The sequence below is a fragment of the Rhinolophus sinicus genome, chromosome 6, assembly GCF_057876585.1.
Source record: "Rhinolophus sinicus isolate RSI-liver-muscle chromosome 6, RSI-T2T, whole genome shotgun sequence".
Taxonomy (NCBI): Eukaryota; Metazoa; Chordata; class Mammalia; order Chiroptera; family Rhinolophidae; genus Rhinolophus; species Rhinolophus sinicus.
Window position 1 is genome coordinate 30159114 of NC_142506.1, and position 25267 is coordinate 30184380.

At 44.3% G+C, this 25267-nt stretch overlaps 1 protein-coding gene across 2 annotated transcripts in view; it reads left to right on the forward strand.

Annotated features, from left to right (window-relative positions):
* LOC148757848 (uncharacterized) overlaps positions 1-25267 on the forward strand; it is a 56722-nt gene that overhangs the window by 16953 nt on the left and 14502 nt on the right. For both annotated transcript variants that reach the window (XM_088799023.1, XM_088799024.1), the window contains exon 2: positions 17744-17814. In XM_088799023.1, coding sequence (XP_088655149.1) covers positions 17806-17814 — 9 coding nt within the window. In that variant the 5' untranslated portion in view covers positions 17744-17805. The remainder of the gene's footprint in view (positions 1-17743; positions 17815-25267) is intronic.

Below are 25267 nucleotides of genomic sequence, written 5' to 3' on the forward strand. Positions count from 1 at the left end.
ATAGTTACAACTGTCATGCTATTTGATGATTGCAGTGCCAGAAGCATATCCAAAATACAGCGTTAGCCCAGGGGAAGGTATGATTAACTTTGGTTGGGAGAGGTGCCAAGTTAGGAGTCTAGATAGTTTTAAGCAGGACATGACCTCTGATCACACAGGCCAAGTTGTACCTCCTCCCTGGAGCCTGATCTGGCCATTCCCACCATCCCTGTTTAGGATGCAAACAGCACGTCTTCCTGCATCTCAGAGTTGCTCTCTTAAAGCTGCTTTGTTCATGATGCTTTTTTGTCTGTGATCCCCTCTCTCAACTGGATTTTGAGTTCCTTCAAGATAGGGACTGTTTCTGGCTAAGCCAGCATTGGCCATCCTGGAATGCTTAATAAACACCTGCTGAGTTAGTGACTGAAAGGTGATTGAAGGGTTTGGACCTCTGAATCTGACAGCCAGGTCCAAGCAAGGTGTGGGACCCCAGATGAAGGCAAAATCAGCAAGAAGGGTTCGTATTGCTGCAAGTGGTATGTTCCATCAGAGAGACAGTAAAGCTGAGCTTCACCCTGGAGGAGAAGGCAGGCAGAAGGGAACAGCTTTTAAATTTTTTACGAGATGGCTTTTTACAGTATAACTTATGACCTAAGTGTAGTCAAATATAACTGTAAAACTAATCTCAAAGTCAAATATTGGGTTGAGGATTATGTACTATTTGGGGTGATTAAAACTGCTGCTGAGTGTAATATTAATAATAGAGGAAGGAGTAAGACAGTGTATTCTGTTCAAAGAGCAAAAACGCCCAAAGAGGTGATGTATCCCAACTCTAGGTTCTAGTTTTATGAAGAAAAAAGAAAGGCAAGTAACTAAACTAATATTGAAATTAACTTTTAATATTAATTTTGATCAGGATAGTAAATATGTCTTACTTAAACATCAAAAGGGTGCTACAAGGCTTATCATAAAAAACAGAGGTCCCCTTACCCCTCCTGTTGCTGCCTCGAGTTGCACTTTTTAGAGGACAGCACTTAAAACTCTTTTAGACATTTTTCTGGTATTTTCCTCCATAGTTTTAAGCAACATAGGTTTCATTTTATTTTCTATTTTAGACCTATATTAACTACCTACAATGGCAGTGAAAAATTTCGTTTTTACATTTTATACACATTTGCACATTCACAATCATTCTTCAAGGTGGTATTTCACCTCTTTTGGATTAATTAATACTCAGAATTTATGTTGATGTGCCTCAGTAAATATTGTTGAATATTGTTCATAACTAAGCCTCAGAGTTTGCTATAGTTACGTTTCCTTTCATGTACAATGTTTTGTTTTTCCTGGAGTTAATCACCTTGTTTCATCTGCTCAGATTTTCAGATGTCTTAATTCATTAATTCCTCTAAATTCTTGTTAAACTTTCCTCAATACAGGCAAACACATGAAGTAATCTAGCAGGTCATTTGTCCGTGTTATGGCATGAATCCAGATGTCCAGTGGCCTCCATCCTGTGCTCCGCTATGAACTGAGAACTCTCTAGACCTACTGTGCCACATTGCCCTGGGACTTCCCTTCACCTCTCTCCTGTGATGGACTAGATGTTTCCTGGGTCACTTTTGTTGGTTTACTCCCTAATTTGTTGAAGCACATCCTTCAGTAGCTTATTAAGAAAGGGTTATCAAAAGTGAATTTCTTGAGATTTTTGCCCATCTGAAAAATGTCTTTAGTTTATCCTCACATTCAATTGGCAGTTTGGGTCATTTCCTTCAAATTATTGAAAGCATTGCTCCATTGTCTTCTACTTAACAATGGTGACGGTGAGAAATATGAATGCTATTCTGATTTCTGATCGTTTTTATCTTCCTCTGGAAGTTTTTATAATCTTGTCTTTATCCCTGGTGCACTCAAATTTTACAATACTTTTATGTTTTTATTCAATTCTCTGGGTGCTTGGTCCACATTTTCTTCTATTGCTTCGTTTGATGGACTTCTTGGATTGATTTTCTGGTTTTATCTTTTCTCTCCTATTCTTTTTTTTTCCAAGTCAAGTTGTCCTTTCAATCTTAGTTGTGGAGGGTGCCGTTCAGCTTCAAGTTGTTGTCCTTTCAGTCCTAGTTGTGGAGGGCGCAGCTTAGCTCCAGGTCCAGTTGCCGTTTTCTAGTTGCCGTTTTCTAGTTGCAGGGGGCACAGCCCACCATCCCTTGAGGGAGTTGAACCGGCAACCTTGTGGTTGAGAGGACGCACTCCAACCAACTGAGCCATCCGGGAGCTCAGGGGCAGCTCAGCTCAAGGTTCTGTGTTCAATCTTAGTTGCACGGGGCAGAGCCCACCATCCCTTGCGGGACTCGAGGAGTTGAACCAGCAACTTTGTGGTTGAGAGCCCACTGGCTCATGTGGGAATCGAACTGGCAGCCTTCGGAGTTAGGAGCACGGAGCTCTAACCGCCTGAGCCACCGGTCCGGTCCCCTTCTCTCCTATTCTTAATCTCTTTGTCTTATTCTATTTCCTGAGAGACTTCTTCACCCTTACTGTTCAACTCATCTATTGAAATATTTATTTCTATGTATTATGAACTTTTTAATTTTTACAAGTGTTTTCTTATCCTCTGAATGTTTATTTTTTATCCTGTTCTCTTATAGATGCAACATCTTATAATTCTTCAAGAATATAAACTGTAGTTTGAAATTTTCTTTTGCTTTCTGCCTTAATTCAGCCTTAGGATTTTCTGCATTTCTTTTTCTGTTTGCTTAGTTAGATCTCTGGATTTGTGTTAGAGGCTTTCCTCAAATATCTGAAGATGTTTGGCTTATGCTTCATTGTACCCTTAAAGCTCCTTGGATGCTCTAAGTACATATTAATTACAATTCTTAAGAGCTTGGGCTCTGGAGTTTGCTAGACCTATGTTCAAATTCTGTGTATTCTATAGCTCTGTGAACTTGGGCAAGTGACCTACCCTCTGTAAGCCTTGTTTCCTCATATGTTAAAGCAGAGATAGCGATAATAGTAATGACCAGGGCTGGGAGCATCGTGAGGCATGTCAGGTACTGACTCTGCACTTGCAAGACCCTGAGAGTGTCTCTTGAAACCTTCTGCCCTATGCATCCGGCTTACCTCACCCTCGTCCCATCCCTCTTAACAACCTCGTAACTGGGAGGTTTCAGCAGGGTAATGCTTTGTAGGAGCTTGGCCCCGAGCTGCCATATGGTAAATGCTCAGTAAGGATGAGCTGTTGCTACAGATCAAGTGCTATGACATTTATTAATTGAAATATTTACTTACTATCCACTGTGAAACATTTATTTAATATCCACTGCGCATTTGGTGCTATGTCTATGAAGTCAGAAGATGAGGAAAGACAGGGGAAAAGGAGAGGGGGCAAAAAAAAAAATGATGTGAAGAAAGGAGTATGATGATAAAAGTAGAGGAAATAAGGGGAAAATACTCAAACACTAACTAAGAAAGGCTAACTCAGGGGAGAGAAAACTGAATAAAGCAAATTTATATTGATGCTGAAGCTGCAGCTGGGAAGATTTTCTGAGTGAAGAGAAAAGCCTTCATCATAATGAGGAATGAGCTAATAAGAAAAATCTGGAATACTTTTCTCCTTAGAAATGCCGAAGCAATTGATTCTTTGAGGCCTGCCTGAAGGAAGGGAAGCAGCCTCAGGCCGGAGAGAAAATGATCTTTTATAATTTGTGCCCCCCCCCCCCTTGATTTTCATACATGCCAGTCATTGCTGCTGCTTCTCCATGTTTTAATTGATCATTAGTCTTCTGGGCCAGGGCTGCAAGGTGATTTGAGTCAGGAGCAGGGCAAGTTTATTGGTTTGAGAAACAAACACTGGAGATTTCTTTCCTCCTTAAAATTAGGGAAAATAAAATCTTCACAAAATAAAATCTTTTCTCTCTTTCTCTCTCTCTCTCTCTCTCTCTCTCTCTCTCTCTCTCTCTCTCTCTCTCCCTCCTTCTGCCTCTCTCAACACCACAGTGAAGTGGAAAACCAGGAGAAATTTAGAAAAATATAAAAGAGCCCAAGGAAATTGATTTCTTCTCTAAACTCATTGCCCTCCCAATTAAAGAGCTCAGTGTTACTGGGCTCAATTTGACTTAGGTGCCTAAAGTGGTTATCAGTAAGCTTTTATGGTTGCCCCAGTGCTCTTCTCTCTTTTGGGCCTAAATGCAGTGTGGAGACTGTCCCAGAGAGCAGTTTCCAGGCTCTCGGCCTCACATGGAAAGGTGCTGGCTCAGGTAGTAGACGGCCATCAGCTGTAACCAGTTAGTCAATTAGCCACAGCTGCGTTGGTTGGTCAGTCAGTTGGTTGGCAGGCAGAGAAGTGGACAGCAGGTTGCAGGTCATGTGGATCCAGCCTCCAGTGAGACTGTAGCGCCTCCATTGAGACTATAGTAGTATGACTCCCCTATCTATGGCTCCATGGATGTTCCTTATTGGCCTAGCCATATCCTGCATTCTTATGTGGGGAGAGAGACCAGAGACCCTGCATGACACCCTGCATGACAAATGGCACAGCGAGTAGGGTCCTTCGCATGACAAATGGCACAGCAAGCAGGGTCTCCTGCACACGACATGCGGCCTTCCTGGGTAGGGTTGTGGAACAGAATCCATGGGGGTCTGAAAGCCAGGCAGGCTGAGGCTTAGTGGATAGAAGGAGACAGTATACCAGCTACCTTCCAGACCTGCCTCAGGAAGAAGCTAAGGGAAGAAGGCACAACTGCAGAAACCTCCACCATCAAACACTAAGGAAACATTTCATTGCAAACCATCTGACCTTTCAGGAATCCCATTGTTTCTTTGCGTTTTGTTGGCATTTAGGAACTTGACGGAAAAATCAAATCTGTTTAAAAATAGACTAAAGCACTACTGCAGGGGGTGAGGGAGGGTTTGTTCTGCCTATCAAACTTGCACTTAGGGGCTCCAGCATCTGGGAGGGGTTAAAGCTGCGAAGCCTTTGTGCTGGGGAAGGGGGTGGGCTCTCTTACTCATACAAGTGGGCCCTAATCCAACATGACTGGTGTCCTTATAAGAAGAGGGACAGACACCAGGAATGGTCGCACACAAAGGAAAGGACATGTGAGCATACAGGGAGAAGGTGGCCATTTGCAAGCCAAGGAGAGAGGCCTCAGGAAAAACCAACCCTGTCAACACTTTGATCTTGGACTTCCAGCCTACAAAACTGTGAGAAAACAAGTGTCTGTTGTTAAACCACCCAGTCTGTGGTATTTTGTTATGGCAGCCCTCACCAACTAATACAGATATGATAACAGGAATCTCTGCAAGTTCTCTCCTAATTTTGCTATTTCCCAAGTGAAATCGGAAGCAATGTCACCAACTGAGAGTGAGGGTGGAGATGGGAGGACAGAGAGTGAAGAAACAGTCGTCTAGGAGAGTGAGAGAGTGGATGGCCTAGGGAACATGGCTGAGTTTTTAGGAAGCAGTAAGGGCTCACTTAAGTTTAAAATAACACCAATCAACCAGCTTGTAATCTTTCTCTCCATCCATATTCAACTCTGGGAATGGGCAGTTGAGGTGGGGAGTGGGACAGGTGTGGAGTCAACAGAAGACTGAATTCTGCCAGAGCTGAAGCTTTGTGAGTACCACAAGCAAGAGTAGGGGAGTTCATGGGTACTAGCATTACTGGCCGTGGAATTGAAGTTGGATAAGGAGAAAATGGAAAAGATGAGGGTGGTGAGGGACATTTAAAATGTGGTGGGCTCGGTGATATTGGGTCCTGGTCCCGCTGAGGGGTGGTGGAGATAGGTGTTCTGGAAGACATGAGCAGAGCTGAGAAGTTAGGAGGTGGTTGAAAAAGAGGTTATGGAGACTTTGTAATTCTTAATAATGGGCAGTCTGGCATCTGGGCGAGGGAGAGGAGCTCAAGGAGCAAGAGGACAGGGTGTTAAAAGGACCAAGAATTGCAGTCTAGGAAGTTGAGAGGGTGACAGAAAGGCAGGTGCTCAATCTTGAAGAAATGAAGGGAGTGACCACAGGCTCAGTGGATGGCTGTACCTCAGTATGGTCCAAGGGCATGAGCTTCAACTCTGGGCGTCTAAGGTCAACAAGTCGTGTAGGTGACCCTGATGGATCAGCCCAAGGGTCAGAAAGCTCATTGGTGACAGGCCAGAGTCACACAGCTGTCCCAAAAACTTGCTGTTGTCCCAGATATGCACACTCATTGCTCAGCCAGTCCTATTCTGAGTTACTCCTTCCCCAGTACCTCCAGCATCAGGACCCGGGATGTGCCCACACAGCGCAGGACACTCCGGGAGGGTCAGAGATGAAGCTGGAGACCGGGCCCTGGAGGAGCGTGGAAGACCTTGATCCGTGCTGCCCAGCGCCTCCCCGCCCAGCAGCACAGCAGCACTGTCCCCATGAGGTGAGCTGCCACCTCATCTCAGAGGGCGGGTGGTGGAGGAGCAAAAGCCTCTTCTCTCTCTCTCTTGCCCTCTCCCTCATGCGTGTGCGTGCACATACACACAGACACACACACACAAAACACATTCAAGCAGTCTAACAAGAGAAGTCTATTTAGATTTTTTTGCTTGAAATTATACTTTCTGGCTTTCAGGAATATACAATTGCTTGTACAATAAAGACAGATCCCCCTCCCCCTCAGTAGGGTTTTGATTATGTGAGTGTATCATGCTTTTCACTCAAAAATCCAACAAAAGCTTCATTTGACTAAAAAACAAAAAACCTGCCAGCGTCCTGACAAGTTACAACCATGAGTCAAACAGATGAGGAGGCAAACCTACGCCCTTCTCCCCCTCACCTTCCAAACCACCTTGCTGGGATTCTGTGAAACAATTTAGGCTGCCAGCCTGCTTCCAAATGTGAACAGTACAGAGGAGAAGCAGGACACCTAAGCATAAGACCATCTCCCCATCCCAGGGCCACTTGATATCCTTTTCTATACACGTTTTCTGCCATCCAGAGACCTTGGCAGGGAGAATTGCTGTCATCCTGCCCCACTCTACTGATACACACACGCACACACACTCACTCATGTAACACACACACTCAGACAACATGCCCACGCACACAACACCCACTCACACCTTAATCAGGGAGGTTAGTGAACCCAGACAGGTTGAGCTGGAAGGAAAAGGATTCCCCCTCAATCCCCAAGTCACCAAAATGCAACCTCCATTCCAGACACCGTACAACTACTCAGTTTAATGCAGCTGAAGATACACGAACAATGTTTAGCAGACAATACGTAGTGGTCTGAGTACAGCTTTGGATCACTGAGACTCTGAAAGTTTTTGTTGTTGTTTTTTTATACTAGAAAGCCTCTGAAGCATCTTGTGAAACCCATTATTTGACAGCTCATGAATGTGGCATTAGGAGAAGTGAAACGACCTTCCCACAGTTACACAACTCGTAAGTGGTCCAGCCAGGACTTGAGCCAGGTCCAGCTGACTCTTATCTCCTAAACCAGAGTTCTCCCCCCATCCTGAACAATCAACCTGAGCTCAAGTGCGCACACACACACACACACACACACACACACACACACGCACACACACCTCGTTTCTCCCAGCTAGAGCCTTGACTTCAGGTACCTGGCCAAGTTGGTGCAGACCTGGCAAAATCCCTGACTGCATAATGGGAGCTGAAGTACACTGCGGCTCTGTGACGACCCGTAGAGGGTGGCAGGCCCTCCAGAACCAAGGCCTCGCCGTGGCAGACTTTCTGTGTGCAGTAGTCAGGCTCTTGCCAGGGGTGGGCAGCTGTGTGAACAGTGGGCAGCCATTTATCAAAACACTTTCCTAGTTCCAAAGCTTTAGAGGAATTTCTGCTGAATTCTGACCTCAGATTTAACCGGCATTATCTATTGAGAGGAAACGGAGGGCTTGTCATCATGCTATTATGAGGAAAGCTCCTAATAATAGCTATAGAGTTGACATGCAGTAACATCTTCTGCACAGCAGCTTCTGTTGCAGCAAGATAACTCTGCTAAGCCAGCAACACACCCCCAGAGGTCCGGAGAGACCTAGGCTATCTTCAGCCATGTTAGGCCCCAGTAAGAATAGAAAGGCGAAGGCAGAAGCAAGAGAGTTGGATGGCAGGATTTTTAGGCTTTGGTGATGGACCTGGTGGGGGCCAAGTAGAGGAAGAGTCAAAGTTGGTTCTGATAGAATGAGCACAGGGCTGCAGTGCGGTGTGGGGACAGACAGGCAGCGGGAAAGTTTTCTCACCACCCTGGACCTGTCTCTGGGAACAGAGTCAAGCTTAAGTTAATTAAGGATTTGCCTCCCCCTTCCTCCTCCTACATCTGCTTTTGGGAAATGGCCCCACCACTCATGCAGTCACTCAAGCCAGAAGGTTGAGAATTATTCTCGGCTCATCCACCCCTCCCCACCCCCACATCCCATCCGCATCTGAGCTGTAGCCTCTTCTCCATTCCCATCGCGCTAGGTTTGTTCAGCTCCTTTATTCTAGCAATAACTTTCTAGCTGGCTCTGTTTTACCTCCCTCTGATCTGTCTGTCATTTTACCACCAGAGAGATCTTTTTATGAAGCAGATCATGTCATGCCATTCTCAGGCACAAGCCCTCTGTGGCATCTCAATCAAGTACCATCTGCCATGCCTCAGCACTCACTTCTCCCCACCCAGGCGTGCCCTTGCCGCTTCTCATCACCTGAAAATGGCCAGTTGTCCTTTACAGACATTGGCAGTATTTTGAAGAGAGAGAATCAAGCAGAAAGCCTACACTCCAGACTCACAGATTTGCTCCTAAGAAACCCCTCCACTTCTATGACTCACGGGCACTTCATGTGTTCAAAACCAAACCCTCAGTGCCCTCCCTCCTGCACCCCATCCCAAGCCTTCCCCTCCTCTAGGAAAATAGAACCCCACCCAGAAATTCAAGCAAGAAATGTGGCGAGCTGTCCCTCATTCCTCATTTCTCTCTTCACACCCTTCTATCTGTCCAGCTTTCCCATCTCACAGTCGCCTACTTGTCCCCGTCCCCGCTGCCCCCACCAGCAGGCAAGCATCTCCAGCCTGAGCACCACAGCAGCTTCTGAACTGTTCCTCCTGCATCCACTGGCCCCCACTCTCCTCTTTCATCCACACTGTAGCCCAAGAGCTTTTTGTTCTTTTGCTGTTTTAACTGTATTTCTCTTTGGAGGAGGTAATATATTTACATGAATTAAAATTCAAATGGTGATATGGATCTAGTATCCAGATTATAGAAAGACCTCCAATGACAACAAAAAGACAAGCAACCCAATCAAAAGATGGGCAAAGAACTTGAATCGACATTTCTCTAAAGAAGATATACAAATGAACAATAAGCACATGAAAACATGCTCGATGTCACTAAACATTAGGAAACTGTAAGTCAAAATCACCATGAGATGCTACCTCCCATCCGTTTGGATGGGTATTATTTAAAAAATGGAAAATAACAAGTGTTATGAAGGATATGAAAAAATTGGAACCCTTGTGCACTATTTAAAAAAATTTTTAAATTAACTTTATTGAAGTAATACTGGTTAATAACATATCCATTTCAAGTGCACAACATTTACAACATTACAATTGTATCTGTATGCTCTATTGTGTGCTCGCCACCAAAAGTCTAGTTTCCTTCCATTACCACATATTTGACCCCATTTACCCAATTTACCCTCCCCACACCCTCTTTCCCCTCTGGTAAGGACCATTCTGTTGTCTGTAATCTGTGAGTTTGTTTTTGTTTGTTTTCTTCATTTGTTGCTTTTTTGTTTTATATTCCACATGTGAATGAAATCATATGGTATTTGTCTTTCTGTTTATGCCTTATTTCACTTATCATAATACCTTCTAGGTCCATCCACGTTGCTGCAAAAGCAATATTTTATCTTTTTATGGCTGAGTAATATTCCATTGAATATGTATGCGACATCCCCTTTGTCTAATCATCTATTGATGGACACTGAGGTTGTTACCATGTTTTGGCTATTATAAATAATGCTGCAATAAACAGAGGAGTACATATATCTTATCAAAAGTTATTTTGATCTCCTACAAAACACGCTGAATGTGAGCACTGATGAGCTTGGGGCAGATGAATCTTACAGTTTGGTTCCTTTCTCTCCAGGTTCATAGAACTCTACAGAGCCCTAACAGAACGGTGTATGTACTATGTTCCACAAGCCAATATCTTGGCATCCAGCTGACTGTTGTGCTTCTGACTTGGGCTGTCAAATTCCAAAGGGAACATGATTTTTAAAAACAATCTAATATTTATTAAGCATTTACTCTGTGTGAAGCACTGTGCTCAGTGTTTTATATGGTTTATATGTCATTTATTTCTCATGACAACCCTGTGAAGTTGGTATTATTATTAGCTCCATTTTATGGATGAGGAAACTGAGGCTCAAAACATGTTATCACTACCCAAGTTATGCAGCTCATAATAGACAAAGGTGCCAAAGCTCATGGTATTTACCACTAGACTATACTGCTGCCTCCCCATTCCCCAAATTATCTCCTCCAAAATACCTTCTCCTGCACTTACTCAATACATTCCATATAATCTCTCCGGGTATCGGTATCCTCACAAACAATAACAAAACCATTTTTAATATCTAGTATGTGCTAAGCACTGTACTAAGTGTTTTTCCTTTTTAAAAAATATATTTTTTTAATTTTTCAGTTGCAGTTGACATATGCTATTATATTAGTTTCAGGCATATAACATAGTGACTAGATATTTATATAATTTACAAAGTGATCACCCTGATAAGTTTAGTACCCATCTGACATCATACATAGTTATTACAATATTATTGATTATATTCCTTATGCTATAATTTATATCCCTGTGACTACTTTGAAACTACCAATTTGTATTTTTTAATCCCTTACCCTTTTCACCCACCCTCCACCCCCTCCCATATGGCAACCATCAAAATATTCTCTTTATCTATGTGTCCGTTTCTGTTTTGTTTGTTTATTTTTGTTCTTTAGATTCCATATATGAGTGAAATCATATAGCATTTGTTTTTCTCTGTCTGACTTACTCCACTCAGCACAGTACCCTCTAGGTCCATCCAGGTTGTTGCAGATGGCAAGATTTCGTTCTTTTTCATAGCTGAGTAACATTCCATTTTATGTATGTACCTCCTCTTCTTTACCCATTCATCCATTGAAGGACACCCAGGCTGCCTTCATGTATTGGCTGCAGTGAACCTATGGATGCATACATCCTTTCAAAGCAGTGTTTTGGGTTTCTTCAGATACATACCCAGAAGTGAAATTACTGTGTTTTCTTTGTCTCTTGTTATAGCCTTTGTTTTAAAGTCTATTTTGTCTGGTGTGAGTATTACTACACCAGCGTTTTTTGTTTTGTTTTGTTTTTTGTTTCCATTTTCATGCAATATCTTTTTCCATCCCTTTACTTTCCGTCTGTGTGTGTCCTTCAATCTGAAGTGAGTCCCCTGTGACACCATATGTAAGGGTCTTGTTTTCTTATCCATTCAGCCACCCTATCTTTTCACTGAAGCATTTAATCCATTTACATTTAAAATAATTATTGATAGATATGTAATTATTGCCATTTTATTATTCATATTGGATATTTTTCTTCTTCTTAAAGAAGTCTCTGTAACTTCCTTTTAATACTGGTTTGGTGGTGATGAACTCCTTTAGCTTTTTTTTGTCTGAGAAGCTCTTTATTTGTTTTTTGATTCTAAATGAAAGCTTTGCTGGGTAGAGTAATCTTGGTTGTAGGTCACTGCTTTTCATCACCTTGAATATTTAATGGCAATCCCTTCTGCCCTGCAAAGTTTCTGTTGAGAAATCATCTGACAATCTTATGGGAGTTCCCTTATAGATAACTAACTGCTTTTCTCTTGCTGCTCTTAATATCCTCTCTTTGTCTTTAAACTTTGGCACTTTAATTATGATGTGTCTTGGTGTGGGCCTCTTTGGGTTCATCCTGTTTGGGACTCTCTGCACTTCCTGGGCTTATATATCTATTTCCTCAAATAGGTTTTCAATTCCTTGCTCTCTCTCTTCTCCTTCTGGTACTCCTGTGATGTGAATGTTGGTAGGTTTGATGTTGTCCCAGAGGCCCTTGAACTATCCTCATATTTTTGGATTCTTTTTTTTTTTCTGTTCTGCTTGGGTGTTTTATGCTACCTTATCTTCTAAATTGCTGATTCAATCCTCTGCTTTATCTAATCTATTGTTGTATTGTTGATACCCTCTAATGTATTTTTTTTAATTGCAGTTATTATATTCTTCATTTGACTGTTTTTTTTATGTTTTCTATCTCTATTTTTCTTTTAAATTATATTGGGGTACAGTGTGTTTCTCTAGGGCCCATCAGCTCCAAGTAGTTGTCCTTCAATCTAGTTGTGGAGTGTGCAGCTCAGCTCCAAGTCCAGTCGCCATTTTCAATGTTTACTTGCAGGGGGCTCAGCCCACCATCCCATGTGGGAATCGAACCAGCAACCCTGTTGTTCAGAGTTCACACTCTAACCAACTGAACCATCCAGCCACCCCTTCTATCTCTATTTTTATGTTTCCTACCTCTTTGTTGAAGTTCTCACTGAGATCGGTGAGCATCCTTATAACCAGAGTTTTAAACGCTGTGTCTGATAGATTACTTGTCTCCATTTTGTTTAGTTCTTTTTTTTTTTTTTTTTTTGTGAGCTTTATTTTGATCTTTCATTTGTTTCTTTGTCTCCTCATTTTGGCTGCCTCCCTGTGTTTGTTTCTATGTATTAGGTAGGGCTGGGCTGCTATGTTTCCTGGCTTTATGTAGTACGTGTCCTGTGGCACCCACTGGCACAGTCTCCCTTGTCACCTGAGCCAGGTGTTCCAGGTGTGTCCCTTGTGTGGATTCTGTGTGCCCTTCTGTTGTAGTTGAGACTTCATTGCTGTTTGCACATCAGTGGGAGGCTGATTGGTTATGAGTACTAGCTGTGACTACAGTTGAGGAGCTGTTGTACAAGGGCTGACACTATGAAGCAGAATTTGCTTTAGCAGGGCTCTGGTGACTACCCAGTCTGCCCTTGGAGGTGATCAGATGATGCTCTGGCTTGGTTCAAAGCCAGCCACAGGCATGCTGGCCCTGGGGGTTCCTGGAAGGGGCCCCACTGCAGGCCAAGTTCAGATGCAGCCTGTGCACTGCCCAGGGCCACCTGGAATGAGCCACAAACCAATCTGCAGATGGCCACCACCCACGATGCGCTTACAGGTGCCTTGAGAGACCAAGCTGCGAATCGAGGCCATGGGCCCCTAGTGCCAGGCATGGGGCTGCTTAGCAAGATGTATGGGGCACACTGAGGCCAGATGGTGCTTGTTTGGTGTTTTGTGAACCTTTAAGAGATTTTAGGAAAGTTCACAGCCTGAGCCAAGACAGGCTGTTTGTAAGTAACTGGAAATGGCTTGAGTGGGCCCACTTGTTGGGTGGGGCAGGGCCTCAGGGAGTCACCAGGGCAAGGTGAACAGTGTTAGCCATTTTGATGGAGACCTAGATATGGCGGCCGCCTGCATCTACATGCTCAGCTGGCGGAGGGCTCAATAAAGAAACAATGGATTCTACAAACACTTCTGTCTGGGAGAAAGCTGCCCCTCCAGCCTTCACATTGTAGCCAGACAATTCATTTCCTCCCCCTATGTCCCTGGGACCTTTTGAGCTACTGCCTCGGTGCTAGAACTCAGAGTGAGTGAGTCTGTCAGCAAGTAAGTCCGTGCACAGGCTTTTAAAGAGGAGCTCCAAGGACTCTAGCAGCTCTCTGTCTCACTCAGCCACAATCTCTGCTGGTTTTTACAGTCAGAAGTTGTGTGGACTTTTCTTTCTGGCACTGGAATGCTGGGCTGGGGAGCCTGGTGTGGGCCTGAGAACCCTCACTCCTCCAGGGGGAACCTCCACAGCTGAGATATTTCTCCCAATTTTTAATGGTCACACATGGGTGTGGGACTAGCCCTTTTTGTGTCTTTGCCCCTTCTATCAGTCTCAAGGTGACTTCTTCTGTATGTCCTTAGTTGTAGGACTTCTGTTCAGCAAGACTTCAGGAGATTCTCAATAATGGTTGTTCTGTAGTTTAGTTATAATTTAGATGTGGTCCTATGAGGAGGCAAACACAGCATTTACCTACTCCACCATCTTGACTGGAAATCCTCCCTTTATGCACTGTTGATGGGAATGTGAATATACAGCAGCTGCTGTGGAAAATTGTTTAGCATTTCCTGAAAAATTAAACATGAAATTATCATATGACCCAGCAATTCTACTTTCAGGTATATACCCAAAGGAATTGAAAACTGTTACTCAAAACAAATACATGTGTATGCATATTCATAGCAGCACTAATCTCAATATCCAGAAAGTGGGGAAAACCCAAATGTCCATCAAAAGATGAATGGATAAACAAAAGGTGTTATATACACCAAATGGAATATTTTTCCTCCATAAAAAGGAATGAAGGCGAAGCTGGATGGCTCAGTTGGTTAGAACTCAAGCTTTTAACAAGGTTGCTGGTTCGATTCCCACATGGGCGGGTGAACTGCGCCCTACACAACTAGAGCTTGAGCATGGAGCTGAGCCACCAGCAGGCAACCAGTTTGCTCAGTGGTTAGGGTACGGTGCTCATAACACCAAGGTCGCCAGTTCAATTCCCACATGGACCAGTGAGCTGCACCCTCCACAACTAGATTGAAAACAATGACTTGACTTGGAGCTGACCTGCGGGTCCCCACAACTAGATTGAAAAACGACTTGACATAGAGCTGATGGGTCCTGGAAAACACACTATTCCCCAATCTTTCCCATAATTTTTTTTTTTAAAGGAATGAAGTGATACTTGCTATACCATGGATGAACCTCCAAAACATGCTAAGTGAATGAAGCCTGACCCCAAAGGTCACATATTATATGATTCCACTTATGTGAAATATTCAGAATAGGTAAATCCATTGAGATGGGAAGCTGGTTGGTGGTTACCAGGGGCTTGGGGGTAGTGGGGGAGAAGGAATGGGGAACAACTGCTTAATAGGGTAAGGGTTTTATTTGGGGTGATGAAATGTTTTGGAACTAGAGGTGGTGGTTACACAACATTGTGAATGCACTACATGCCACTGAACTAAAAGTTAAAAAAGAAAAGGAAAATTCCAGTGGTGCAAGAGTATACGGTGAAAGTCTGCCTCCCACTCCTATGCTCTGCCCACTAGGCCCCTCTCCCCAGGGGTAACGAGCATTTCAGTTTCTTTATATCCTTCCTCACCATTCCATGCATAAAATCTGAGACCTATCTATCAGAGAGAACCTTCTGCAAAGAGTGTTGTCAGCTGACAGCCTCTAGCTGCTAAACTTAGGGATGTACTGCAGCGGTAAAGCCAAGGCCACGGTTTCCCAGGTTGTTCCCTGGCAATGACAGGGTCCAGAATGGGTACTAGAGCAGGACCAGCTCTGACTGACACCAGACTCCTTCGCTCTGCGGCTCAGATTTCCTCAGAGCTGCATTGAAGTCTGAGGCCCTTCTTACCCAATCCTCCCTCCTTTACCTTCTCCTTTCACAGGGGTCAGACAGGCATTGGGACGTGAAAGTTCTTATCTTACTCCTGCTCTTTCTCCTTTTCTCCTTTAAAATTGTTTTCCTCAATAAATCTTTTGCACTTCTAATTTCATTTTGGTGTCTGCTTCCTGGAGGACCCAAACTCTCTCTCTCTCTCTCTCTCTCTCTCTCTCTCTCTCTCTCTCTCTCTCTCTCTCTCTCGCTCACTCTCGCTCTCTCTCTTACACACACCCTTTTCTTACACAAATGATAGCTACATTATACACGCGGCTCTGAACCTCGCTTTTTAAAATTGACTGCATGTGTATGTCAGAGACTGACCCATGTCAGTACATAAAGAACTCCCTCAGCCCCACAGTTGCCCAAGATTTATCATCCAAGCCATTATTTGTTAATATTGTTGGATTTAGGCACTTAGTGCTATTTAGGCCTTTTCCAATCTTTTGCAATCATACACAGTTCTGCAATGAATAATCTAGTATACATTGATTTAAAAGCATATATGTGTAGGATAAATTCACGGAAATAAAATTGCTGAGTCAAAGTAGTGCCTTTTTAATTCTGATAAATACTGCCAAATTGCTCGCCTTAGGATTTATAATTCCACCAGCAATATATAGTTTTGTTTGTTTCCCACATCTTTGCCAACATCGTGTGTTTTCAAATTTAATCTTTGCCAATCTGATGGGCAAAGAGAATGATTAAAAACAAAATAAAAGAAATCAAATCATGTCACTCTCTTGCTTAAAACTCCTCAGTGGCTTTCCATTTTACCTGTGTGAAATCTGATCGCCCTGTCGGGGCCCACAAAGCCCTGCATAATCTGGTACCCATCCCGCTCTCCACCCTCATCTCTTGCCTCCACTTGCACATGTGCCACCTCTTGCACATCTGCCTCTTTAGTTCCATAAACACACCTAGTTCATCATCAACTCAGGGCCTTTGCACAAACTGTTCCCACCACTTGGAAGGCGCTTGCCTGAATCCTTCAGTCTCAACTTAATTGTTACCTCATGGCTCATTGACTAGTTTTAAAAGTAGATATCGTTTTTGTTCCTTATTGTTGCACACTGTTTCCTTCATATCATTTATCACATCAGAAATTGCTTGTATGTTTACTTTTCTTCTGCACTAGATTTTAAGTTTCACAGTACCTGGCTCGTATTGAGTGCTCATTAAGAATGTGTTGAACAATTCTAATTCAAGTATACTTCCCCTAAAATGTGTTATGCTGCTACTAAAGTAAACTTTTCAAAATGGAAATAAATACTTCAACTCTGTATGATATAAGGATAAAAATATAACCCATTTTTCTTTATATAAAAAAAAAGAACAATGTGTTGAAAAAAATGTATGAAGAAATAAATGACTGAATACTTCCCTTTAGACTTCCAATAACATCAGGCCTTTTTCATATTCTCTTATATCCCATGGTCTGTCAGAAATACCTTGTGCTTCTCATGCTGGAATTTTTCTCATTCCCCAGCTGGCTACATTTCCCAGGTGTTTTCAGCCCACTAAAATCATTCTTTGGAATCCTTTGGAAGGCAAAACGTGACTCACACCTTGTCACAGCTGTGTGTCCACAGAAGCAGGTTAGAGTCCCCATCAAAGACTTTCTGTAGTTACCAAAACAAATCTCAGGTTGCAACATACTGCCTCAGGAATAGAGACAGATCCCCAGGCTCATATGGTTAATACGATTTTTCCAGTGAGTCCATAGTATTGTACAGTTTTAAGCCAAGAGTCAAAGCAAGATGCAAACTTAGGAAATCCAAGGTAACACTTCACAGCGAAACAGAAAGTATGTGAGTTCATGGAACAAACACCATTTCTATGGTTTGGGTTGTGTCCCCCACGAAATTCACATGTTGAGGTCTTAATCCAGTATTTGGAAACAGAGCCCTTGCAGAAGTAAGTTAAGGTGAGGTTAAGGTGAGACATAGGGTGGGCCCTAAACCAATATAACTGATGTCCTTATAAAAAGGGGAAATTTGGATACAGACTCACATGAGGAGGATGCCGTGTGAAGAGGAAGGCAGAGGAATGCAAAAGGTTGCCAGCAAGCCACCAAAAGCTAGAGGAGAACACGGCCCAGATTCTCTCTTACAGCCCTCAGAAGAAACCAACCCTGCTCACACCTTGATCACAACCTTCTAGCCTCTAGAACAGTGAGACAATCAATTTCTGTTGTTAATGTCACTCAGTTTATGGTATTTTGTTACAGCAGCCCTGGCAAATTAATACAACCAGTAATCGTGTTGGGCCAACCTGGACACTGTTTTCTGTATGCCTAAGGTAAGTTAGTCCATTCTACCATCTAAATAACATCAATTGTAACTGTTTCCTTGTTTGAGTGGTAGAAAGAACATGGGGCTTGGGGTGGGAGGTCCTGGAGCGTCGTCCTGGCACACACTCTCCACTCTGGCTTCAGTGGGCAGCAAGGTGAGAGGCTCCACTAGTTGATCTCCTGGTTCCCTCCCGGATCAGTGCTCTGTGGTTCTGTCGTTCCCACACCCTCTCCCCCTGTGGGCATGATTAACACCAAACTGCAAGGCGTAGGGAGTCCAGGGCCAAAAAGGTCTCAACCAGCAACTTAGATGTCGGGGTGCAGAGCTGCGGAGACCCCTCACTGTTAGACTTTGGTAACTATACCCTGCGTGCTTTCCCTTCCTAGCCTTTCTCACTAACAGAACTGCCCTGTCTTTCCATTTGCATGTGTGGAAGTCAGTTGTAAACCATCTCAATGTGACTTTGTCTACTTGGAGATCTCACCTAGGGATGGTATTTGGGAGTCATTTGGGGGAAAGTGAGGGCATTTTTAGTTATCACCATGGTAGGGTGTGGGGATAGAGCCCCAGAGAGCAGTTTCCAGGCTCTTGGCCTCACGTGGAAAGGTGCTGGCTCGGGTAGTAGATGGCCATCAGCTGTGGCTAGTTGGCCATCAGCTGTAACCATTGAGCCATTGGCCACTAATATAACTGCTGTGGCTACGTTGGAGAGTGGAGGAGAGTCGAGGGAAGTCAGAGAGTCGGTCGGTTGGCAGAAAAGCGGACAGCATTTTGCACGTCGTGTGAATCCAGCCTCCAATGAGACTATAGTGGTATGACTCCCCTACCTATGGCTCCGTGGGTGTTCCTTTTTGGCCTCACCATATCCTGTGTTCTTGTGTGGGGCGCGGGAGCTGCGACCCCACAGGACGCCCCGCGTGACATAGCAGGGGAGGGGTATCAGATTCATGGGCAAGGGCCAGGGGTGTTAGGGGTCCTACAGTATGCAGGGAAGTCCTACAAAATAAAAAATCCCCCCACCCAAATTCCAATAATGTCTCTGCTAAGAAACTTATAGGGTGGTGATGAGGAAAGAATATGGACCTTGGTGTCAGATGATGTTCCAATTACCTATTGCCATGTAACAAATCACCCCCAAAACTTGATGATGTCAATTAATAATCTCATTACTGTCTCCCAGAGCTGTGGTTTGACATATCAGTCAGGTGGTTCCACTCGGTGACTCTCGTGTGAGAGATACTAACTGGCGCTAGAGTCAGCTGGAAGCTCACCTGGGCTGGATGTCGAAGATGGCAGCTCCCTCACATGATTGGCAGTTGATGCTAGTTAAGCTGGGATGTTACCTAAAGTGCCTAGATGACCTCTACACATGGCTTAGGCTTCCCCCAGGATGGCGGCTGCTTTCCAAGAGGGAGAGTCCAAGAGAGAACATCCCATAAGACCAAAGTAAAAGCTGCAATGATTCTTATGACCTACCCTTAGAACTGTCACGCAGCATCACTCACACAGTTTTATATCGATCAAAGCTGTCACAAGACCGGCCCAGATACAAGGGATGGAGAAATAGACTCCATATTTTGATGGAGGAGTAGAAGAAGAGCATGAGGGATTAATCCATCTTTGAAAATATAATCTACACACTAGTCCAACCCTCTCAGTTTACTGCCTACTGAAGCCAGAGCTGGGACTATGTGACAGACGACTTAGCTTTAGGTCCTGCCTCTGCCACTTACTACATCAAAGACTCCCATGAAATCCTGACCTTCTCTGAATTTTGGTGTTTTCCTGGAAAACAGAGAATAACATGGTACCTAACTTGCTAGGGTGCCTTGGAAACCTACGGTAACCCTTGCTAGATGTTACTGTTGGTGTTTACTTATGAGTACCGTGTTTCCCCGAAAATAAGACCTAGCTGGACCATCAACTCTAATGTGTTTTTGCAGCAAAAATTAATATAAGACCCAGTATCATATTATATTATATTATAAGGACCCGGTCTTATGTTATAGTAAAATAAGACTGGGCCTTATATTAATTTTTGCTCCAAAAGACGCATTAGAGCTGATGGTCTGGCTAGCTCTTATTTTCGGGGAAACATAGTAGGAATGTCAGTCCCAGTTCCAGAAATTCTCCTCATAGGGTGCAAGTGTCTGCCACTGACGTTGTCTGTCCTGACAATGACTGAGGGATTTGAAGAGCATCCTTGCTGTGTTTGGAGTTGGTAAAGCCATCATGTAACTAATTGCAGGCTTAGCCTTCTTCCCTTTATTGGGTTTTTAAATTAATTTTTATTTATATTTTATCAAAATATATCATCTGTAAAAGCCTCTTGACCTCCTTCCTACCTGATCTTCCTTTTGTTCCCCAGAGACAACCCCTTGCAACAATCATAGCTTTTTTTTTGTATTTACAGTCACATTTTTAGATAATAGGTGTATACAGCTCTTGAGTCACTTATTTTAAATATTTTCCACTATAGTAAGTGAATATTTTGCAACACTCACTCCTCCCCTTTATGAGCTTTTTATCCTTCCAACATAACTGTTTATCGGTTTTTGGTTAGAGCCACACGTAGTATTTTCAGTATTATGATTATGTAAACTAAACATTATTCACTACTGAGCCAAATAGTGAACTGAGATTACATTTCTTTTTTGCAGTATTTCCTTCTTCCTGGAGTTGCTAGTTCCTTCATATTTTGCATTTGCTTTGTTTTTTCTAAACATTTCACTCTTTCCAGATTTCCAACAACTCTGTAAACTGAGTCTCGATTCCCTCCTGGAGTCCTCAGGGCCCTGCTCTACCCTGGACTGGCTGATTCCTAAGCCTGCACCATGGCTGTCACCCTGGGACTTCCCTTCACCAGAACCTTAAAAATTCCTTTGCCTTTCTCCTTCGTCGAATCGCAAGCCTTTCTCTTTCTAGGTCACTCCCTCATCATGGTGCAGCATCTTCCAATAGCTTCCCAAGAAAGGGTACATCAGATGTAAATTTTTGTTTGTTTGTATTTTACATGTTTTCAAAGGTCTTTATTTTATCCTCCTACTTATTGATAGTGTGGCTGAGAATAGAAATTTAGACTGAAAATATGAATAGTTTCAGTTTCTGCTGCTTGTTCATTGTCTCCACTTTCTTCACAGATTTTGTTTTCCTGTGTGAGTATTTTATTTGGATGCTTTCCTCCCTGGTGGTCCTTGACTACCCTTCATATTTAAAGATGAGGCCCTAATGAGCTGACTGGAAGTTCTGTGTACATGGATGGGGTTTATTCTAGGATGACGAGGCAGACAATGGGAGTTTACACCAGGAGCCTCCAAATGTCAATATATGTATGTCTTTTTCCTGAAGTGGGTCAGTTGCTGCAGGAAAGAATCTGTTGTTCTGAGGCTAGGTGGGCAAAGGAGAGGGGAGAAGAATTCACTCAGTGTGAAAACTTTTACTCTACTCCAGCCTCCCTCTGTACCTAATGTCACTAGCACACAGTCTCTCTGGTTCAGTTTTATGGAAAATAAACCTTTCTTCTACAGGAAAAGTAGGGTTTGGGAGCCGCAACTCTTCCTGCCTTTTATAAATACTTCTAAACCATCCCTCTGTTTTCAGACCCCACATCATCTGCTTTCACAGCATCTGGTTCCCCAATTCTTGAGGCTTGCTAAGGTTCTATGGGCCATAGCAACTTCTCTTTGGGGTATGCCACTCCTGCCCCCGGGCACTCAGTTAGACTTTCCTCCTCTTTGCTAATTCCTTCACCTTTCCACTGTCTTCGTATACTGTGGTTCAGGGTTACATATGTCTGCCAGCATGTAAAAGACTTTTGAAGAGGGGTAGAAATTGCTCTGCCCACCATCATGAAACTCAAGATCCTGGCAGCCTGGAAGTCCGTGTTGGGAAAAACTGTGTTTGGTGCTACCCTCAAATCAACAAACACATGTAGAGCATCTCAAAGTGCTCAAAACTCTGTAATGATAACATGAGCCGCAATAACCATTTTAGCACCTACTATGTGCCAAACGCTTTGCATAAATTATCTTTAATCCTCACCACTACCTACAAGGTAGGTATTATCCCCATTTCACAGATGAGAAAACCGAAGCCCAGCAGGTTTCAATAACTTGTTCCGGTTCGTCCCTCTGATAAGTGGCAGGGTCAGGATTTCAGTCCTGGTCTGTCTGGCCCCAAATTGCCTCTAACAACCAAAGCCTTACAAGCCTACTTCAAGTCACCCAATGGGTGGGCCTTAAATCTTGGGTAATTAGTCATGTCTAACACACTGGTATGCACCAGTGCTTAAAAGTGAAGCCATAGTGCATCCTTTCATGGTGCAAATAAGGTCCCTTAGTGTATATGTTCTGTTTAGTTGTTTTTGTCTTGTGTTTGTTTGAGGTGAGCCCTCCAGGTAAGCGGCTAGGCCTTGAATCTGCAGTGTGTAGCCATGAGCTCATTTTAAAAGGACCTAGTTCAATAAGAAGACTAATGAGACCAGTTGCCCTCCCCCTGCTCTGACTCCTGCTGATTGTGGAGCTGCAAGCAGGAGCAAGCGTAGCCATGGTGATGGTAGCTGTCTGCTGACAGCCAGCTGAGGGAGAGGGAGAGTGGGGGAGAGGAAAAAGGGAGAGGGAAACTGGGAAGAGGCCTCATGCAGGGGATGGAACCAATGAATTTCTCTGGAGAGGCTCCTTTGGAGAGGGGCCATGGGGGTGGGGCTGCCCCCCCAGGAAGCTGGGTGCCTGCCATGTGCCCACCTGCCTTTCCCGCCTCCTCAGCACTCACGTTCTCACCTCTTCCCCTGACTCACCATGCAGAGGGTTGACTCACAGTACCTGGGGTGTAACCAGGACAGGAGGCACACGGAAGCCTCTGCTGGGTGCTCAGTGGGCTGGGGGTGAAGGACCTGGGCTTCACTTGGACAGGGTGGAGACGGTGATGCTGAAGGCCCCTTCTCCTGCCATCTGTCCCTGCCCTGCCTCCAGCTCCACCATTTCCTGCTCCATTTCCCTGCTTGGTGGCTGAGTCTGGGGTTGTCCTGTTGACAGTGCTTGACAGGGAGGGTGAAGAGACCTGGGTCCATTGTTTTCACAGGCCTCGGTGCCCCGTGTATATCCCATTCTCCGAACGTCACTCCCTGCTCCAATACCTTCACAAGCTTCACATTGCTCCCAGCATAAAGACAAGACCCTGAAAATGGTGGATACAGCCCAGAGGCACTGCTCAGGCCTTCCCCTCCAGTCCCGACTCCTACCTTCGTCCCCTTCAAGCTCTGCCCTGGACCACACTGGACCTTTTCTTTCCCTGTAGGTTTCTCACAGGGTCATTGCATATGCACTTCCCTCCACCTGGGAAGCCCCCACTCTCTCCCCGCCTTCTGCCCCTTCAGATAGGCGCCTGAATATCATTCCTAGGGAACCCCAGTCTTGGCCTTTTGGACCAGTCACTTCACCCCTGAGGCCCCCATGAACCTCTCCTTTGCAGCATTCCTCACAGCTGCCATGTCTTAGTATGATGTCTGTCCTGCACTGGACTGAAGGGGCCAGGAGGGCAGGGCCAGGCCTTTGTCTCTGCTTCCATGACTTCCCTGCACCCTGCACAGTGTGTGGCAGGTGTTCATCCCTCAATAGGAAGGAAGGAAGGGAGGGAGGGAGGGAGGGAGGGAGGGAGGGAGGGAGGGAGGGAGGGAGGAAAGCGAAGAAAGAAAGAAAGAAAGAAAGAAAGAAAGAAAGAAAGAAAGAAAGAAAGAAAGAAAGAAAGAAAGAAAGAAAGAAAGAAAGAAAGAAAGAAAGAAAGAAAGAAAGAAAGAAAGAAAGAAAGAAAGAAAGAGAAAGAAAGAAGAAAGGAAAGAAGCAGGGGGAGGAACACATCCATTAGCCCTGCTCAGGGAGAAGAGCTGCAGCCAGCTGCCATGTACCTGCCCTGCACCTGCCCAGCTGGGAGCTAGAAAGCAGTGTGACTTTCTCCTGGCCTGCTGTTCCCGTCTGCCAAGAGACCACTATCATGGTGAAAATACTAGGCAAATTAAGGGCTTTGGGCTTTTTGAACCAAATGATCTTTTGTCTTACGCGTACTCTCAAAAATGTATTTCTTGAAGGTGGGAGCATCCAGTACTTCTAGAATGAAAGAAAACATTACTTGTGTACCCTGCCTGCCTCAGGTGGGGTACCCACCATCTGGCTCTCATTTCAGACAGTTTGCTTTCTTTCCTACACCTACCATTCCTGGTCCCATGTAGCCCCAGCCTTCTGATTTCCTTGGGATCATGTGCCCCTAAACGCCACTGACAGGGAAGGGCTTGAGGGAAAGTCTGGAAACAGCTTGTGCAGCCAAGCTCCCCCAAATGCAGGTGGCTGAGCTTCCGGCTGGGAGACATAGAGAAGAGTGGAGGTTTCAGAGGTCCTTTTCTGAGGGGGTAAAGAAGCCAGTTCCTCTCAGCCTTGCAATCCCAGCCCTGGGCGTTGCAAAGGGCTCCAGAGAGTGAGTCACCTCTGATAAACCCAGGCCAGAGGGATTTTGATAAGATAGAAGGAAGGGTGTTTACACTCGGCTCTTCAATAACAGGCCTGTCCCCTGGAGCGGAGGCCAAAGAATATCCTTTGGAAAGCAGAGGAAATCCTGCTAGAAACTAGAGGGAAGGCAGAGTAACCTACTGCTCCAACTTACATTTTCTTGAACATATTTTAAAAGGCTCTGAGTCCGTCCTATTAGAGAATATTGTCTTAATGCATAATGAAAAGCAAATGCATTCTCTAGCTGTGTGACTGAGTAAATTATTTTACTTCTCTGCTGATAAACTGCCTCTAAGCCAACTCAGATGATCTATTGAGGTCCCTTTCACACTAATAAATATTTATGGAATTCATTAATGTCTCCTCCGTCATGAACTTGAGTTTGAATCTCGATTCTTGCATTTGCTGATTTTCCACCTCTGTAAAATGGAGCCTTCTCATGGGATTGTTGTGTGTGTCTCCAGCCTGGCACCCAGTTCCTGGAAGGAAGGAGCTGGCTAGATGTTAGTCACTACACCCCTCTTTCCTCACCTTCCAATTGGTGTGGAATGGGCTATTGTGGGTGTTTAGTGGCCAGTACATTCTGCTTCTGAAAGGAAACTCTTGGCTTCTTAAGCACTATCTGGGAAGCCACAAGATTTTGTTCCTTTGCTCAACCGGTGCTGGACTCGAAGTGCTCCAGCCTTTGGCTCACAGAGCCCTTCTCTGTGAAACCCTGTTTCAGATAAACCAGTGCTGCTGTAAGAAGAGGAAACAGGACTGGGGAGCCTGTGTGAGCAAAGGAAAGAGAAATGGAGCAGGGTAGGGTGCCTTGCTCGTAGTCCAGCTCTAGAAATAATTAAAAACCCCATAAAACCACAGACAAGACTAGAAGCATACTTAGGGATGACCTGCCCCAGCATCCTGGTTTAACGTACAAGGGAACAAGTTTCCAGAGGGGAGGTGACCACCCAGGATCACCCA